Source organism: Rosa rugosa, chromosome 1, assembly GCF_958449725.1.
Source record: "Rosa rugosa chromosome 1, drRosRugo1.1, whole genome shotgun sequence".
NCBI lineage: Eukaryota > Viridiplantae > Streptophyta > Magnoliopsida > Rosales > Rosaceae > Rosa > Rosa rugosa.
The window spans coordinates 29,027,682-29,047,116 of record NC_084820.1 but is presented as its reverse complement, the minus strand read 5'-3'; the positions used below and the strand labels follow the sequence as shown (position 1 = coordinate 29,047,116).

The 19,435-nt window shown below is 38.3% G+C and overlaps 2 protein-coding genes across 3 annotated transcripts; one reads left to right on the top strand and one right to left on the bottom strand.

Moving 5' to 3' along the window:
* The first annotated feature begins 11,014 nt into the window (after positions 1–11,014).
* On the top strand, positions 11,015–16,556 carry LOC133724543 (chromatin assembly factor 1 subunit FAS2). 2 transcript variants are annotated; one of them, XM_062151301.1, is made up of 12 exons: positions 11,015–11,185; positions 11,577–11,679; positions 12,709–12,735; positions 12,873–12,945; positions 13,847–13,950; positions 14,045–14,256; positions 14,346–14,442; positions 14,847–14,919; positions 15,139–15,227; positions 15,328–15,466; positions 15,621–15,721; positions 15,826–16,556. In XM_062151301.1, exons 1-12 carry the CDS (start codon positions 11,072–11,074, stop codon positions 16,356–16,358), a joined length of 1,665 nt encoding a protein of 554 aa, XP_062007285.1. In that variant the 5' UTR covers positions 11,015–11,071; the 3' UTR covers positions 16,359–16,556. The 2 variants fall into 2 exon arrangements, with proteins under 2 accessions (XP_062007285.1, XP_062007284.1); XM_062151300.1 differs by having other exon boundaries at positions 15,823–16,556.
* A 659-nt stretch (positions 16,557–17,215) lies between these two features.
* Positions 17,216–18,737, bottom strand: LOC133724544 (tRNA (guanine(9)-N1)-methyltransferase). The gene is made up of 3 exons (XM_062151302.1): positions 18,252–18,737; positions 17,811–18,170; positions 17,216–17,710 (listed from the first exon to the last, which is right to left on the bottom strand). The coding sequence occupies exons 1-3, from the start codon at positions 18,648–18,650 to the stop codon at positions 17,462–17,464; spliced, it is 1,008 nt and encodes a 335-aa protein (XP_062007286.1). The 5' UTR covers positions 18,651–18,737; the 3' UTR covers positions 17,216–17,461.
* Between the last annotated feature and the right edge of the window lie 698 nt (positions 18,738–19,435).

Sequence of the window (19,435 nt, the reverse complement as noted above, 5' to 3'; positions counted from 1 at the left end):
ATGCTTTTCATAAATCATAATTAACCAAAGAATATCATCAAATATTATCCCAATCTTGTGATCCTCTTTTAGCCTTAATTTCAGAGATATAAGCTCATCCTAGACAGTTAAAAGGGCATCCTATGACTCAAAAATAAAAACAAAGGACTAAGACTCAATAAATAAAATCAACGAAATTTTTTTAATTTTTTGACATTTTTCGATTTTTTTGTATTTTCCAATATATCTGACTCAAAATAAAAGACTCAAATATAAATCCCTTCCCCCACACTTAAATATTGCATTGTCCTCAATGTAATTAATCATAAGCATGCAATGAAACAAATAAGCATAGATAGAAGACATTTATGAAAATAAATCCTAAAATAAAAACAAAAGAGAAAAAAATAAAAAATAAAAAGAGATAGGGAAAGAGAAAGCAAATCTGTGTAGGTAGACTCCTTCACAGCTACTTCTGAATTGGGTTGCCTCCCAAGCAGCGCTTGAGTTTAACGTCTTTCAGCCAGACAGAATAGAAATTAGAAAGTTAGTAACTATAATTAACTAAGAAATACAAAATATACAATTTGGGAGATATTTTTTTTTTTATTTTTTTTATTATTATTTTTTTATTTATTTATTTTTGTTTTTTTTTTTTTGTAAAAAGCTGAATTTAATAAGACTGAATGAATGCATTTTATTTTTTTATTTTTTTATTTTTTATTTTTTATTTTTTTTTATTTTTTATTTTTTATTATTATTATTATTATTTTTTAAAATATAGGACTCAAAATGAAAGACAAAAATATTTATAGGATTCAAAATGAAAGACAAAAATATAAATCCCTTCCCCCACACTTAAATATTGCATTATCCTCAATGTAATCAATTAAAAGCATGCAATGAAATAAGTAAGCATATAGGGATGGAATTTACGAAAATAACTACTAAAACAAAAAGAAAATGGAGGAGTAAAAGGGGAAGAGAAAGCAAATCTGATTATATTCTGAATTGGGTTGCCTCCCAAGCAGCGCTTGTATTTTACGTCTTGCAGCCAGACGGTACCTACATTAAATAAAGTTAGTAACTTAATATTAACAAAGAAATACAAAAAAAAAAAAAAATAATAATAAACAAGTAACTATGAATTACAAACTACAAGTATAATTAACAAGTATTTTGTACATAAGACACAAGTTAAGTACACAAGTGAGTATAAAACGTAAAAAGTATTTTTACAAGTATAAAGTGTGAAACAACAAAATAATTTACACGTAAAGAGTATGCACAAGTATTTCTTTTGTTATAAACATTATTGATATCAAATCTAATTCCAAGCGGTAAATCAAGTGGACGTGCGGCCCAAGTATAGTCGTCTAGACACAAAGTCCCTCCTACATCCGTTGGGCAACCTTACTGAAATGGCCAGGTAGGGGAGGGTGAACACGAGAGGAAAAATCCATTTTGGCATGAGCTAAGCCCATTTATAAGCACTTCTGGATTCAAAAACCCGTCATGAACGTTGTCCCCTTCCTAGACACCATCTCACATAGGATATTCTTACTAGGATGTAAAAGGTCCTAAGTGTGTTAGACAGTTCAATGAATGTTAATAAAGGCCGCCCTCAACCTTAAGGGACCTGAACTAGGTACCAATAAGGGGTTTAGGCCAATATTAATAAACACGACTTCACCTATTCCTTCTTTAATTTACAACTCACAATTAAACTCGTATTCAACAATAAAAAAAAAAACAACCTAGTTGATTTAAACTAAGTATCAAACAGTTTATATACAACAATTATAAACAAAAACAAGTGATTTTTCAATTCCCCGGCAACGGCGCCAAAAATTGATACGCTCAAAGCAAGCGCATAATTTAACCCTGAAAAGATCGTTAGTAGTATAAGCAAATAGGGATCGTTCTATTCCGGGGATTGAGGGTACACCTGTCATTGTCAAACAATTAAACAATTAAAATTAAAACAAAGTATAATATTCACAAATGTATTCACAAAATATAAACATTTTACACGAAAAGGGGGGATTTTGTTTTTGGTTTTTTCGAAAATGAAACTAAGTTAACAAAAACAATTAAAATGCAAAAACATAAAAATACGAATGGAATGAAGGAACAAAGATCAAAACCGAAACTTATGATTAAAATTGATTCAAACCCTAATATTGTTCATCTAAGTCATGAGAAAGGAGTTGATCATGTGAAACATTCGAAAGCAAATGAATTCCCATTTTTTTACTTTTCAATGCTAATTAACCTAAGCGAAAGCACCTAGATTAATCCTATCAAACATGCAATCAAACCCTAGAAAGCTAGTCAATCATGTCATGTTTAACGCATTACACATAGAGAAAGGCTATCAACTCAAGTGTACAACTTAGTATGGAAAAGTCCACCTAATTGCAATTCTCTTTAATTAAATTCGATCTTTGTACAAAACCTTTACTACTTTGATTCAAGTTTACACAAAACGAAAAGTCGATTTCATGTTCTTAAACCTAGCACCATTCATATCGAAACCCTAAGTGTTTGCAACCACATAAGATTAAAATACAAAAGTTATCTATAACGCAAATTTAATTAAACAAACCCACATAAGCAACTCTCGAATCACAATATATGAATCTGAAAATTCTCAATTAATCATAAAAATTCCAGAAATAATACTTTGTTCAAACATATATGTCAACTAGTTCATAACCAACGAAATTCAAAGCAAAGGTTACAAAGGAGAATCGAATTACACCGTGGATGAAGATGAGATGGATGATTCACGTTGTGGATTCTTGAAACTCGAAAGCAAGCTTCAAGGATGGCTATGGATGGAAGTGCTCACGGCTTCTCTTCTTCTTCTTTGGCCTTGCTTGAACTCGTGGAGATGACTAAACTTGAAACTAGAGGATGGAAAGGAAAATGGAAAGGAAATGGAGAGACAAAGAAGATGGAATGGATGAAGGAATGTTCTTTCTTCTTTGTTGTAGCCTCTATTTATAGGCTACCAAGCAAAACTATTTGGATTTAAACAAATGATGATATGTTAGGTTTGAGCATTTAAACATTAATGGAATTTATTAGGTTTGAATATTTAAACACTAATGGAATTTGTTAGGTTTGAATATTTAAACACTAATGGAATTTGTTAGGTTTGAGTCACTTTCTACTCATTTTTCCTTCAATTAATTCTCCACCAAGACTTCAGATTTTGCCCGTGACTTCTTCATATGAAATGATCCATCATGAGTGTAGATCATTCTGTAAAATTTTCAGAATTTATCTCCATGTGTTTGGGCCGGAATTTCTGCTGGACTCCTTACAGGTCCAGTTTTCCAGTTTTGCTTCTGCAGAAAATTGGGCTGACTGTTTGAAGGCCTTCCACTTCTTTTTGGCTCTTGCACTCTTCATAAGAAATGTTTCTTAGGATGTCTAGAATGGATCTGGAAGGTTTCAGCTCATTTGAAGTTCATTTGGTCAGGTGGTCGCTCCTTCTTCCTTGCTTGGCTTGGTTTCTCCTAGCCGGAGTAGGAAAATGTGTAAAGTTGACCTTTTTAGTGCATTTCCATTTTTCTCCATCATTTTATGGACCTAACACTTATTTCATCATCATCTACTCCAATGTACCTAAAAATAAAAATTGAATTAAAAATCGATTCGTTAAGGAATTAACTAAGCAAAATGTGAGGAATTAACTATTAAAATACCACATTAAAATGCTCCTATCAATGCTCAAGTTCCAAACCGTGACATAATCGTGTTCTCCCAAAATCCTTCATCTCAAACTCGGATTTCAAGTGTTCAGCGGTTTTCCTTAACTCTTTAAGGGCTTTCAATGAAGATCATGTCCAACATGAATCGCAATAGAATTTGAAACTTGTTATGGAAACGCGTGGGCATATCCCTTCCCAATCAAGTAGTCACTTTAGTGAGTGTTTCAACCTCTTTGTAAAACGTGCTTCGTGGTCTAGAGCCACTTGACTTGGGTAAATGAAGTTCACCATGAACCTTCATGTATATTCCGTATCTAGATCCCTACAGAGATACGTAGTGACCACATTTGTAAGCTGCATGTTTATTTATTCGGAAACTACCAAACTGACAAGGTAGTAGAGTGCAATGACATCCATTACGAGAGAATATGTCTCATCGATCGTAGTCAATTCTAGGGGGTTTTGTGAGAAGCCTTGCGCCATAAGGCGAGATTGCCATCTCTTTTTCTCATTACGCTTTCTAACAAAGACTCATTAGTCAACAGGTTTTATGTTAGGAGGTGTTGGCATCACTGGCTCAAAAACCTTCCTCTTCTTTAGAGAATTCAACTTAACCTGGGTCGCATATTTCCATTTAGGCCAAATTTCTCTACGTTGGCATTCATTCATCAATGGAGCGTGGTTCGATATCATCAGACTCAACAAACTCATGCATGACTACATCATCAATTATGATGGAGTTTCTATCCCACGTCTCATGTACACTAGTGTAATTTTCAAAGAGCTCTATATTCTCAGGAATATGTTTTGATGTTGAGGCGTCCCCCAACGATAACCATAACTAGGAAGATTCTCATGAGATGGATTTTGAGTCTTGATGATCAAAGGATTGGAATGTGCCAAAGTATCCTTCGAACCCACGAGCCTCCCACGCATCCTAGCTGGGGCCATGGTCTATAATGCTAGAGTGCCACTCTCTTTGGCGTTGGCGCCATGTCTACCTCCGTGTAGGGTGGCGCTACGTCCTCTTGTAGGGACGTCCTTCATTGCAGACATGTTTGCAACATATTTGTGTGATCTCGTCACTTTAACGGGGATCGAGATGAGACATAGTGGGGACATGTCATGACAATTTCTGTCGTTCCTGCTGAACATCTGTGTTCTTATCTCCTCTTAACGACGGGAAGACTGTCTCATCAAAGTGACAACTAGCAAATCTAGCGGTAAGGAGATCGCCTTGCAAGGGCATGAAGTGGCGGACGATTGTTGGAGTCTCAAATCCAACGTAGTTGCCCATTCGTCTGTAAGGACCCATCATAGAGTGTTGTGGCGGCGCAATTGACACATAAATGGCACACTCAAATATGCGTAAGTACGATATTTGTACCCAGTCACTAGCTGTAACGCAGAGGTAGATTGAGTGGCAGTGGGTCGTAGACGAATTAGCATAACTGCATGCGATATTGCATCACCCCAAGCGGATATAAGGAGATTGGTGCTCATTACCAATGTCCAGACTACCATCGTAGTCGTTTCTGCGAGACCATTTGGGTGTGTTCATGGGAATATGATGTCCAACATCAGTCTCATTGCAATAACCATCGAAAGTCTTCGATGTAAACTCTCTAGCATCGTCAAGTCCAATTGATGGAATAGGAAGATCCGGGGAGTGAGCCCGTTGTCATATGATATTTGCTAGGAGTGTAGCATAAGCAGCATTACAAGTGGACAATGGCATAACATGTGACCAGCGTGTTTGCGTGTCAACCAATCATCATGAGATATTTAAAGGTTCGCAAGTCGGTTGAATCAGTCCACAGAATCCCCATGGATTCTATGTAAGAACAGAATGAGTATTATCATATCCTTTGCTTAGGACGGTCTCAGTCCTAATTTCCCTAAGGAACAGGCTTTGTAAACAAGCGAGAGGCTTTAGAAGCAACTAATAAGGATTGTGGTTGGGCCTGAGCGTCTGAAACGCTACTTGAAGCAAAGTTTGTGATTGTAGCATCACCTAGGGCGCCATCACCATGATGGACGCCATCCATGGCATCATGGATAGGGACTGTGCTAGCCCTAGGCTGGTGGTGGACGGTGGCGGTGCCAGAGGCAGCAGCGGCGGTCACACCTAGTCTAGGAATCAACTTTTGATTCATGCTTCGTTGCGCTCGAAAGAATAGATGTCCGTGTGAAGTCTTTAGTAGACGGATCGTCATACTAGGATGACCTATCCTGTCGTGACAAAGCCATTATGTGTCTAAATCCAAGAGATCTTCTCGCATAACTTTATTGGATTTAATAGCTTAAATAGTGACATAGAGTCCACTAGAGAGACACATAAACTTTTCTAAGATGCGCATTTGTTCGCAATCATTAGAGGTATTCTAAAGGAACTCATTTCCGTTCTTTACATGCGTTTTCGCATGGAATCCATTGGCTATTCATAGGTGTGATTTGCCCTAGGAGCGTAGAGAGTTTCTGTGACAATAATCAAGGTGCCATTTGGCAAGGGGAACTTGGGCTATTCCATGTCCTTGAATTAATATTGATGACCTAGCCATCGTAGTCACAAAAGTAATATGCTCAGAATCAAAATGGAGTCATAATGAAAAGAACTCAAAATTTTATTCATAAGCCAACGGAGTACATCATCGTCTCTTAACCATTAGGAGAATCTAATCCAAATGCTAGCTAATGCAAAGCAAAGGTAGTCTTTGACTTCTTTCAGTAACTCCAAAATAAATATGACTAGCTGAGTAAAGAGATGTCGGTGGAGCAAAGCTCGCTTAAGTACCACTTATCTCAAAACCTTCCTAGACATCATACTCATTTTGGATGAGCCTATGTGAAGAAAAACTAAACCAATGACATTTACTACAAAGTATATGGCAATTGCCTAGACATCTCTTGGAAAAATAAAGACTTAAACAGTATTGACTATCTATTGATCCTAGCCAGATTTGTAGTTTTCAACCCTTCACTCTAGATCATCTTCTTGATCTTCTTGTTCCACATAGTGAGCTTCTCTTGCTTCACAATATGCTTTGGAGGCGGTGACAATTTCTTCATGAGCTCTACAAATGTGTGCCCAATGACTGGATACTCCACATCGAGAACATACATCTCTGTGCTTAGACTCCATTGATTGAGGCGTTTTGAAAACGTCATTTAGATGGCTCTTAGTGTTGGTGGCGCCACCAAAATGGCCAGAGGCGTTGCCTCCCTCTCTCTTTCCACTTTGACCTCTTCGGTTTTGTGTTCGCCTATTTTGGCGGTTACCTTCCTAAGTAAAGCGATTATATGGACCAGAACGTCCAGAAATATCCCTAAGATTAGGGTTTCGCTCTTGGCGCCCTCTTTTAGGGGCGCGACTATAATTGGATTCCGGAATATGCTCTATTTCCACGGATCTCGAATTATAGTTATTCACAAGGATGTTGTCATGCTTTTTAGTGACATTCATAGCTGCAATGAGCTCATGAAACCTTGTGATCCGTCCTGCAGTAACATCGATTCGATAGTTTTTAGCAACCATCAATGCAGAGATGGGGAAGGTAGAGAGAGTCTTCTCAATCAACATCGCTTTTGTGATCTCTTTGCCACAGAATTCCATTAAGGATTTAATGCGAAGTGCTTCCGAGTTGTAGTCAAGAACTGACTTGAAATCACAGAAGCGGAGGCTATGCCATCTCACTTCTAGGTCAGGAAGCATGGAGTCACGGACATTGCCAAATTTTTCTTCGAGTGAGACCCACAACCTTCTGGGGCCTTCTTCATTCATACACTCGTACTTGAGCGAATCATCCATATAATAAGTTATTAGGATGATGGCTTTCGCCTTATTTGCCTCTAGGCTAGAGAATCATATCCAGGATTTCATTGGCCTTGAGATGCTGGGGGACATCACGAACCCACCTATGATATCCAGAGCCAGTTGTTCCCAATGGAGCAAAGTCCAATTTGTTCAGGTTACTCATCCTGAAAGAGAACAAGAAAAAGGGTTAGTTTCGGAGCGAAAAAGCTACCATGAAAACATATAAAATTCCTGAGCGTAATCGCTTCCAAGAGGTATTGGATTAGATCGAAACAATGACGTAAGTGGTTGATAATAAATTCTCCACAAACTCTAAGTTTGGAGATCTCAACAAGCTCCAAGCTTGGAGTGAGCACGAACCCCCATAGTTCGGCTTAATTAGGTCTCCCCTATGATGAAGACAGGGGGGTAGAAGAAGGGAGTTTGCAAGTCCCCGAGAAAAAGAAGAGAAAAGAAATAAAAACTTAAAAAACGGGAACTTTTAGTAAAAAAATACCTCGAAATAGGTCGCCGAAAATTTGACAGGAAAAAGTTGCCGAAAAAGTCACCGGAAAGTTGACCAGAAACGGTCAACCGATGTTGACCGGTGCTGACGTGGCAGTAGGGGTCCGGTGATGACGTGGCAGTGGGCCTGCATATATGGGCCTCTGGGCTACCTTTTTTTCCTTTTTTTTTTCCTTTCTTCTGCCGGTTTTTCTGCAGGCCGATTCAGCAACTTTTAGACTGGTTTTTGGAGTTTTGCTTTCGGTTCCTGGATCCTGGGATCGAGGCGCTGCTGGTGGCAAAATTTGGTAGCAATCGGAGGTTCGGAAGGTGGTGAACCGGTGCAGAGATCCTTTTTTTTTTTTTCTTCTTGGAGGGCTGGTTCGATACTTCCGGTGGCCGGTTTTGGTGGTTCTGCCACCGGTCCTGGAATTCTGAGATTGAGGGCTAGGGTTTAAAGGCTATGAATTTAGGGTTTCAGGGTTAGGGCTTCGTGCTGATAACGTACGTGTTTTAGAGAAACGGGAATTGAGAGAGAATTGAGTCGTGCTTTCATTGATAATAGCGGCCTCTTTATATAGAGAATTACAAGACATAGAATCAGAGTTGTACAAGGAAAGAAATTAATCGGATATCTATGAGTATCTTCGAGAATATCTCTAATTCAAAACTCCATTACAACTAGGTCAAGTAACCTAGAGTTTGGGCCAGACACATATTCTGGATTTACTTAAACAAAAATTTATTTTACTAACTATGATTAAGTTATAATACACGTGGCATGTATTTATTGAGTGGTGAAACCACCACCAATGTGTAGGTGCTTAGCAAATTTGAATCCGAGTAAGTGAGAGCGATCTGGGACTAGCTTTGGTCTCTGTTGTAATTTATTGGAATGAACACGTGTCAAATGATTATAGGTACACGTATGAAGCTGGTCAACACTGGCTAACCAGGGCTGGTCAGCCAAGTAATGTCCTACTTATGGGGGGGGGGGACATGGTCATCACAATTCCAACTCACAGTCCACTCCCAAACCCCGGCTAGCCGGTCACATTTTTCACTTATCCAGTGGAATGTTTTGTTTGTTGTATATATGACCATATATAGAAAGGATCGTGAAACGTAAATAAAGGACAACATGCCACTATTGAAGCGTTTAATTGATAGAAAAGCAAAAATGAGAGTGAATAACTGGTGATGCTACCTTACTTGCTAAAAGCGTCACGAAGATCGAGGAACAAATTTAACTAGTTTGCAATTTTGCACGACCATGCCATTAGCTGAGACTCCACAGAATGGAGAGAGGAAGAGATGATAATGGATTTGATATTAAAAGAGAAAGTGGTTAACTGAAAAACTATGAATCACTTGGGATACCTGAAATATACCAAGCCCGACACTTTTGTTCCTACTGCCAAAATAATAGCCCAAATTATAGACTTCGTTGGACAAAAGTGCTTAGAGTTTAAAAGTTGAAATGCAAAACATTTGTGTATAAGTTAATATGATTCGCCAAGAACGACTCATAAGGTAGGAACAATTTGGGCGTAAGGTTTTGTCTATTGGAACGCGCCTCACGCGCTAGGGTTGGTTTTCACAAAAATTGGATTTTGCTTGTCCGGCGGCCTCCCCGCATCAGCGACGGCGTTATGCCTTGCTGGTGTGTGGCAGGTGCAGCTGGACGGGCATCTAGATTGTCTGTTTTCTGGCTCTCTTGGGGTCATAGGTGCTATGGGCAGGTACCCTTTACCGGCATGCTTCGTCTCTCTTCTCTGAAGGCGGTGTGGGCTTTTCTGATGGCTGGATCGAGCGGGGCTTCTCTGAACTGGGGACCCAGGTTTGCAGTTTGGAGATGGGTTTGCGATCTGGTTGGGTTTGACATTCGATGTAGCGGTATTACATGGTGGAACCTCCGGGATCAGCAAGAAGATGGAGCAATACATCAGGGCAGATGGTGGTTGACTGTTTCGAGCCTATGGAGGCTATGCAAGTGTTTTTGGAAGATGGCGATGGCTGGAGACCTTGTGGGCTCGAGATCTGAAATTGGGTGATGGGGTTGAATTGATGTTTGGGGTCTTTGGATGGGTGATCATCGGTGGCTGGGTTGGCATCAAGTTGCTATGTCGAAGAGGGCGATGGTCGTGTTTCGTTAAACCCCAATGCTCTTGCAGCGGGATGACGGTGGCCATCGGGCAGATGGAGGCGGCGGTCTTGGAGAGGATAGTTGTTCGGGGTAGGTATTATTGGTCTTCTTTTAGGGTCTTATTTTTTGGTTTAGTTCTTTGGCTTAGTCTAATAAGTCCCTACTCTTTTGAGCTAGGGTTTTGGAGTCTTAGTATGGTGGTTGTGTCGTGTCATTCCCAGGAATTCAATTTATTTTTTTGTGGTGAAAGTAATGGGGAGAAGCTCTTGCACGTGGTCTGGCGGTTTTGGGTCATGGTGTTGAAAGGAGTATCTTTCCTCTTGAGGTTGGCTGTGAGAATGTATTTTGTCTCCTGGGTTAGTATGGATGAAGTGTCGTTGATATGGCGTTATGTCCGGGGACTACATGTTTTATTCTCGGTGTTTTCTTGTTGTCAATGTGGTAGTGACTTGCTCTTACACGTGGTCTGGTTGGATTGGGACACGGTGTTGATGAAGGGGAAGTGGCTGTGTGTAATGTTGGCTGCAGGGATTTATCGTGACTCTCGGAAGTTGTCTTATGCTGTAGCCCGAGTTGTTTGATAAAACATTTTTGATTTCAACAAAGAGGTGCCAAATTTTGTGACAATGCACATGCATGTGAGGTACTATTTTGGTCTAGTGGTGAAACAAAATTTGGTAAAAATTTCGAGTTCGATTGTTTTTTCACTAAACAAGATAGCTTGTCAATATTATTATGTATTGCATTCTTATAGGTAATGATTAATGAATTTCATGAGTAAAGAGGTAAATATCATCATGTAAAAAGTTGAGGAACTATTTTTATTTCCCGCCAAAAATCCAAGTGAACATATATACCTACCTCTCTTTCCCGATTAATAAACCCTAAATTGTCTTCTCGTCTCCCCCAAATCAAGAAACAAGAAAAATGAAAGGCGGGACGGTCCAGATCAACTGGCACGACACCAAGCCCGTCCTAACCCTAGATTTCCACCCTCATTCCGGCATTCTCGCCACCGGCGGCGCCGATTACGACATCAAGGTGCTCTCTTTTCCTCTCCTCCCTTCTCTTCTGGCTATTCAAGAATCTAAAGGGTTGGGCTTTTTTTTAAGGCTTCTTGGTTTCTTTCCCTTCAATTTCGTCTGGGCTCACCTCAACTCCGCATTATACCTTTTCTTTTTTTCGAAAAACGATTGCTTGGTTTTGGTTCTTGATCTCGTCTTCTTTAATTGCCTCTGTAAAAATTGATTGCCCAGAAAGCCCTCAAATTGAGGGCATTTTTCGTTATCTGTAATTGAGATTTGAGACTATTTCTTGTAAAGTAATGGATATGAAAAGAAGGGAAAATTGGAAAGGGGCGTATAGAGATTGGAGGTGTTTTTAAGCCTAGATTGAACTAACTGTTTCTTTCTTGTGTGTTTGATTTGACCAGCTTTGGTTGATAAATTCCGGCGAGAAGCTCCCTTCAGTGTCGTATCATAATAGCCTTTCTTACCATAGTTCTGCTATAAATGTCCTTCGCTTCTCCCCATCTGGTAAGTGTTTATTTATATTCCGATGATTTCTGTTCTGTTTGACGATTGTAATCGAACTACACAACTAGTTGCTATAGAAAGCTTACATTGTTACAAATTGCTGCAGTTTCAGTGATATTTGTATTAGCAATGCTTAGTCCTGGTTTTGCTAAATAGGGTTCGTATATGTAAGTGCTGAATTTTCTATTTATATGTAGATTAAGGTGGATAGGCGTTGTTACATGCAACACATGGAGTAAAGGTTTAATTGTTTATCTTACAATGTCCTTTCCGTCCATGCAAGAATTTGGAAATATATGAATTTGGTTTAAACATAAATGTAGTCTATGATTTACTATTAAAAATGCATTGTGAGATTCGATTAATTGTGTAATTGGATGAAGTTTTGAAATAAAGGATGTCTTTGTACCCGACTGATAGGCATTTTCTCTCTTGAGTTTACATTTTCAAGAAGAGAATTAAGTCAGTGACTAGATTTTACTTTTGTTTTCATGGTGGTTGTAGTCCTGATTTCTTGACACAAATGCTAAATTTGTTGAGAACAATGCTTACTGATCTTGATAACTAATATGACCATGAATATTCTTTTTCCTTTTGCGGATCTTGTGTTGTTGTGCATATTGTAATTACCATAGTTGCTCCCGAAATGCCATTGGATGGGGAGTTAGTAGTCGATGTTAAAAATATAGAAAAGTGTGGTCTCTTCTACAAAGATGATTATAAATTATAGAAAACTAGAAGAACCTTGATGTTGTAGTAGTTTAAATTTAATGTCTACTAGAGTCAACCACTTATGAAGTCCTCTCAATGAGGCTTTGTTAGTTTCCCAGTCCCTTCCACCATCTGAATTTGTCTTCACATGGAAAAAATTTCTTTGATGTGAGTGTACTGATGAGTAGCCTTATGGTTGCTTGTTTATAAAGATTGGTAGTTCTGTTTGATGGTTGGAAGTTCTATTATGCTAAGCTCTTCCCTACATCAATTTTCTATTTGATGGTTGGAAGTAATATTGGTCTATCATTGATGCAGGAGAACAAATTGCCTCCGGTGCAGATGGTATGATGAATCACTCACATAAGCTCAGTCAGTTTTATATGTTATTTAAACAATTATTATTATTCCTTTGATCACTGATTTAGCCAAGTAATGATGCGTTAAACTCCATTTTCCTATTTGTGTTTTCTGTTAATCAGGAGGCGAGCTGATTATATGGAAGTTGCATGCCACAGAAAATAATCAAACGTGGAAGGTTCTTAAGACATTGTCGTAAGAATTTTAATTTTAATTTTAATTGTTAACCTGCTGTATGCATTTCAGATTGGTTCAAAGTGCAGCTTGCAACACATTAGGTTTCGGCAGATTTAGGATCTCTGTTAGTGACCCAGGTTTAGATGTTCAAGTAGAATTTCGGGCATTCCAAACGTAAATATGGATTCAAAGGATTCAAAGATGCACGTATAGAAAAAACATGTATCCAAAAGATTTATTCATTATTACTATATTATACAAACAACCACATATGCTTTACTAGAGCTTTAAAAGCATTATGCTAACTACATTAATTATTAAAAAAAAAAAAACATAAAGAAGTCAAAAGATAGGCCTTAACAAGTAGACAGAAGATTGATCCGAATCAAGGATAGGCCTGTGATCTGATCCTCTTCATGTGTTCCCTGCAGTTTGAAGCCACTAAACAATCTTTTATTCTAAAAAGCTTGCAAATCACATGTCTGTAATGTCTACATGTATGAGTGTGTGTGTGTGTGTGTGTGTGTGTGTGTGTGAGAGAGAGAGAGAGAGAGAGAGAGGGTGCATGCATCTATGTGTGTGGACTGTGGACTGGCCTGTACTTGATCCTATTTTCACTTTTTGTAGCCAGCTTTAAAACCAGTATAAATCTTTTATGGAAATTTTAAATATCAGTAGTATTGTATAGATGTATGAAGAATTAAAATTCCAAGTGGTAGTACAGTTTATTATATTCAAGAGCTTGCTTAATTGAATTATATTCATCTATAGTTGTTCTCAACCTAGCATGCTGAATGTTATTTTATCGATCAAAATATCAGAATATATAGGACATGAGAGTTCTTTTTCGCTATTTGGAGTTTGTAAGAAATATTTTCTGGCATGAATCTCATGTGCTTACTCACTTTTTCTGCTATAGATTTCACCGGAAAGACGTGCTGGACCTTGAGTGGTCTGCTGATGGTTCATTTCTCATCTCCGGTTCAGTCGATAATTCATGCATCATATGGGATGCTAACAAAGGTAGATAAGACAATGCCTAAGCAGCATAACCATATAATGAGTATCTGAGAAATGTTTAAGAGATTCAACTCTGATTTTTCTTTTTTGTTCCCAGGTTCTGTCCATCAGATTTTGGATTCCCATTTCCATTATGTTCAAGGTGTGGCATGGGACCCATTGGCCAAGTATGTTGCCTCCCTTAGTTCAGATAGAACTTGTCGCATTTATCTTAAAAAAGCTCAAACAAAAACCAAGGGTGCCGATAAGACAAATTATGTTTGTCAACATGTTATTTCAAAGGCTGAAAACCCTTCAGATGAGTCTAAGGTTAGAAGATAATAGATTATCTACATATATCATATACCATCTTCATAGATGGACTTTTGACATGCTCTAGGTTTCATGTATGAATGCAGTCTGCGAAAAACCATCTCTTTCACGATGAGACACTACCATCTTTTTTCCGGAGGTTAGCGTGGTCACCTGATGGATCATTTCTACTTGTTCCAGCAGGTATTAGCTTAACAGAAGTATTATCTAATTGAAGTTGCATAAATATATTTGTGGTTCTATTAAACATTATGATTGTAGATAAGCAAAGTCCCTTTAATAGGATGCCAATAACTTTAATATTATGCTTTCACTGAATAACAAACACCAAGCAGAGGGAGGTCTCTGGTAATGAACTTCTGATTTTTATTTTAATGAGTTTGTTAATATATGTTACTATCTTTGGGTATATATTTGAAAGTTGTTGAAGGATAGTCTGATCATGTTCTCTCTCTCTCTCTCTCTCTCTTTTTTCTGTTTTTTTTTTTGCGTGAATCACATTTCCCTGAAGCCCGACTCCCTGCCATTGATTTACCACTAATGTTTTGTTTCATTGTCTTTGTTGACATAACAATCTTTCATTTCAGGTTCCTACAAAGTATCACCTGCAACAGAAACAATAAATACTGCTTATGTATTTTCAAGAAAGGACCTTTCAAGGCAAGGCACTTTCTAGTTCTATATATTTGTTGTCTTAATTTCTAAAACCGTTCCATCTGGTATATTTTCTATTAATTGTACAGCTTGACATTTCTCATTTTCTAGTTGTTTATCACATTGTGCTTCTCAATGTATCATAACAGTAGTGCCTACATAAATGAGCTAAGTTCAAAGGAATTTATCGTCTGTTTGGTATTTATATTCCCACATATATTGCAGGCCTGCTCTACATCTCCCTTGCGCCAGCAAACCAATAGTAGCAGTTCGATTCTGCCCTTTGGCTTTTAGACTGCGGGGAACCAATCCATGTAATCATGCTCGTTCTATTGTTATTTTGGAATAAAATGTGTTTACTTATCTGGTAAATGATAGTAATCACTAGTCTTTGCCTCTTTGATGAATCTGCAGCGGGGTTCTTTAAGCTTCCCCATCGTATAGTTTTTGCGGTGGCCACTTTAGATTCTCTGAACATTTATGACACAGAGAGTGTTACTCCAATTGCAGTTTTGGCTGGTCTTCATTATGCAGCCATAACAGACATCACATGGTAAAATTATAGTTTCCTATAATAAACTAATTATTTCTTTTGAGAGGCTGCAATAACAATTTGTTTGATGCCTTAGTTTTACTAATTTTGACTTTTGAAATTTTTTTCTCGCTCTCTGGGGTTTAATTTGCTACTATTATATGTTGCTCAACAGGTCACCTGATGCCCATTATCTAGCATTATCTTCCCAAGATGGTTACTGCACTTTAGTAGAATTTGAAAATGATGAACTGGGATCACCCATCCATTTGTCAGGTTTGTTGTCCTTTATTTTCTATTTTTTTCAATCACATTTTGTATATGGATCGTTTCTTCAACTGTTTGGTTCCTAATGTCTCTTGAATAATGTTCTCTAGAAGAGAAGAAAATCATTGGTGAAGAGGACGAAAGCTTGGTAAAGAAACCAGAGGGCATGTTAATCAAAGCTACTACAAAAAATAGTCTTGTTGCAACTGAAGCCATTAATGAAGAGAACAAAATCTCAGTTAAGAAGCCAGATGACATGGTAATTGACACTGCTCCAAATACAAGTCTTGTTGCAGCCAAAAATGAAATATCAGAAGCAGAAAGGACCAAGCAAACAGAAGCAGAAAAGAAAGTCATAGGTGATGACAGAAGCAGAGTTGAAAAGCCAGAGGACATGATAATTGACGCTGCCACAAATGATAGTCTTGCAGCCGATATTGAAATATCAGAAGCAGAAAGGAAAGAAAAGAAAGTCATGGGTGATGACAGTAGCACAGTTCAGAAGCCAGAGGACATGGTAACTGAAGCGTCAGCAAATTATAGTCTTGCAAACGATGGCAAAAAAGAATCACCGAGCACAGTGATGATTCCTACTGTAAATAAGCCTACTAAAAGGCGCATTACACCCATGGCAATTGACCCTTGATAGCTGCCATTCTCACCTCTGTAAATTTTGTTGTAGTCAATTTTGTACTGTTTCATTTACTGTATGCTGATTTCTCGGCTATTTTTTCTAGTGTATGATGCACAGTGGATTCAGTTGTGTGTTAGTTAGTGAAGCCAGAAGATTTCCGTGGAAATATTAAAGCAATCAATTGAGAATCAAACTTGGTGCTGCAGGCTATATTAGAGCTCCCCAAGAACATTACTCAACATAATCCCCTTGTTTAAGATCAACTGATTAAGATCATTCATGTTGCTTTGTCCTTGGTTCGGTGGTATGCACATTTACATTTCCACTGATTTGCCGATGATGAACATTGACACTTCACTTTGCGTTGCGCTTCCACATTCACAATTCCTTCACTAGTCTGCAGCTGCAATATGTGTGCGCGATATATCTGTAGATTATCACAAATCCTACAAGTCATTTCCCATAGCATCCCTGTCAGAACTAATAAGTACGGAACCCTTGACAGGAGAGAAGCTGCAACAAGATGAGGCTGAAAATTCTAAACCTGCTATTGATACATCAGTATTCAAATTTAAGGTATATTCCACAGCTGACAAGCCTGAAAAGTATTTGGAATAGATTTGCAGTATGCTCGGAGATAGAAGCGAGTCAGTTTGGTGTTTGATCAGTGTTGGGAAATAACTTGCAAGGTTTTTAAGCTCAGCAGCAGAAAGCTCACCCCAAATTTCCATTAAATAACCAAGATTACACTATAAAGACTAAATCAGTCTTCCACTCCAAAAGTCCCAAATCCCAAATTTCTAATGGTTAAACAACTTTCCTGCCCTGGTAAAAAGAACCTATCATTTGATTGATGTAGACAACAGATATAAGACAGTATTGCAAAAAGTATTGCAGATATGAATCAAGTTTCAACAGCAAAATCAAATTGGTCATTGTATTCATTATCTAGTTTTCCGATCAACAACTACATTGGGGATGGATCATTGAAGCAATGTGGATGTGACTGCTAATGGCCCTTCTTCCATCTTGATGCTAATGGCTCCTCCAGACTCCAGTCCATCTTGATGATTGATGAATCAAAATTAACAAGATAACTTTTTCGGTTCATTCTTTCAGGCAGCAGTCACATCTTCCAAAGAAGAAGGGCCATTAGCACACTGCTTTTTGCTTTCATATTGATCATCATCTTTCTCTTCACTTTTTTCACTTCCTTCTACTTTCTGTTGTTGAGGTTCCTCTGATGAATCATCAGCTGCTTGCAACCGTTTTCGCTGTGGAATCACTTGGAAGAAGGAAGCCTTCCAATCTTTGGTTTCCAAGTACTTGAGGAGAATCTCAACCACTTGATTCACAGTCAGGACCTGCAATCATCAACAGACAAAAGCGCACTGGAATGTTCACTCTAACAAAATCGGGCACATTTCAATCCGAAAAATGATCATCACGAAACCGAGTGAGTACCTGGGAACTGCACATGTTCAAGTACTTCCCGATGGGGAGCTTTGCAGTTTGGATTCCCTGCTCCTCTGCTTTCTTCATTGTGATTCCTTTCCACCTATTCCGATCCACCAATCCCCCAATAATATATATCTTGCTCCGATCAAGATCATCCACCACATTTTCCGAATCAGCCGTCAGATACACCAGATTCTGCTTCTCACTCTCCAAAGCCTCAATGTAGGACCCATCTTCCCTCTCAACACTCCACTTATCAAACCCCGGCAGCCTGCGCAACTGCGTACCCATCTCTCCTTTGCACCCAGTCAGCCACAGATGACACGGCTCACTACTCCTCCCATTCACCGCATAACAATACATAATCTGCAATTCCATTCACATTCACACCTCACAAAATTGGAGAAATTGAAACAAAACCAAAGCAAACCCACCTGAATCACTGACCTGTTGAACGAGGCTGTGGGTCTCAGAGGGCGTCATGAGGTGAGAGAACTCGAGATCAATCACAATCTTCTGTCCACACTCCTTGGCTCTGTTGAGCCGCTCCGTCTTTCGGTCTCGCTCCTCTGACCTCTTGTCCATTCTCTCCTTCCTCAAGCTCTTCCTGGACTCTATCATCTTCAACCTCTCGTCTTCGCTCAAGCTCGCCAGAGTCTCCTCCCATTCCTTCCGCTTCCGCTCTCCCTCTCTCTTCTTGTGCTCTTTTTCCTGGGCCTTCTTCTCCGCCTTCTTCGCCTCCCACCTCTGCTGCTTCAACACCTTCTTCTGGGCACTCTTCGAGAGCACCACTGCCGAGCAGTTTGGACATTGCGTGGCTTTTTCCCCATTTTCTACGCCTTCCATTAGAGAATCTGAGGGTTCTTCCCAAGCTTTGCTAGGGTTTTACAGTCTTGTTGTTTTTCCTTTGGGCCTTTCCTTTACTTCTCGCCTCTTTCAATTTGGGCTTTCAAGTGTTATCTCCCACAGTTTTGCCTAGGGGTGTGCAAAACACGGTACAAACCGGCCAAACCGACTGGTAAATATGATTTGGTTTTAACTTTAAAAATTGAAAGCCGGTTCAATACCGAACCAAACCATTTATGAATTAGGTTGGTTTGATTTCTCTTTTGCTTAAACCGCAGAACACGAACCGACCAGTATTTGAAATATAATAAGAAAAAGTGTTAAATATATATATATATATATATATATATATATATATATATATATATATATATATATATATATATATATTCATTTGTCCAGTCGTTCTAAGTAAGTTCTAAATATTCAATTATAACTTTATTCTCAAATGATATACTATCATATCGCTACGATTTATTTGATCCTCTCATATCACATATCTCAATCTCTCATTCTCTAACCTTTAATACTACCATATTAAGCTAGTATTTATAGCTAAGCCATCAAATAATTCAATCATTTTGAATCTATTCTAGATTTTGGTTTTTGAATATTATTTTTGGATTTGATTATTGTATTTTAAATTTAGATTATGTTTATTTAATATAATTTTTATTCTTTAGATTGAATTTTACTAGAATTTTTTTTTTCATAAATAGTATGTTAATATAATATATGTTAAAACCGCCTAACCGACCAAACCAAATCATCTTTAATTGGATTGG

What these genes read in the sequence shown, in the direction of transcription:
- LOC133724543 (XM_062151300.1), top strand. Translation starts at nt 11,072, where the DNA reads ATGAAAGGCGGGACGGTCCAGATCAACTGGCACGACACCAAGCCCGTC. An exon ending in ACCCTTCAGATGAGTCTAAG is followed by an intron (nt 14,257 to 14,345) that starts GTTAGAAGATAA and finishes GTATGAATGCAG; the next exon opens with TCTGCGAAAAACCATCTCTT. An exon ending in ATCACCCATCCATTTGTCAG is followed by an intron (nt 15,722 to 15,822) that starts GTTTGTTGTCCT and finishes AATGTTCTCTAG; the next exon opens with AAGAGAAGAAAATCATTGGT.
- LOC133724544 (XM_062151302.1), bottom strand. Translation starts at nt 18,650, where the DNA reads ATGGAAGGCGTAGAAAATGGGGAAAAAGCCACGCAATGTCCAAACTGC. An exon ending in CCCACAGCCTCGTTCAACAG is followed by an intron (nt 18,171 to 18,251) that starts GTCAGTGATTCA and finishes ATGGAATTGCAG; the next exon opens with ATTATGTATTGTTATGCGGT. An exon ending in TGAACATGTGCAGTTCCCAG is followed by an intron (nt 17,711 to 17,810) that starts GTACTCACTCGG and finishes TGATGATTGCAG; the next exon opens with GTCCTGACTGTGAATCAAGT.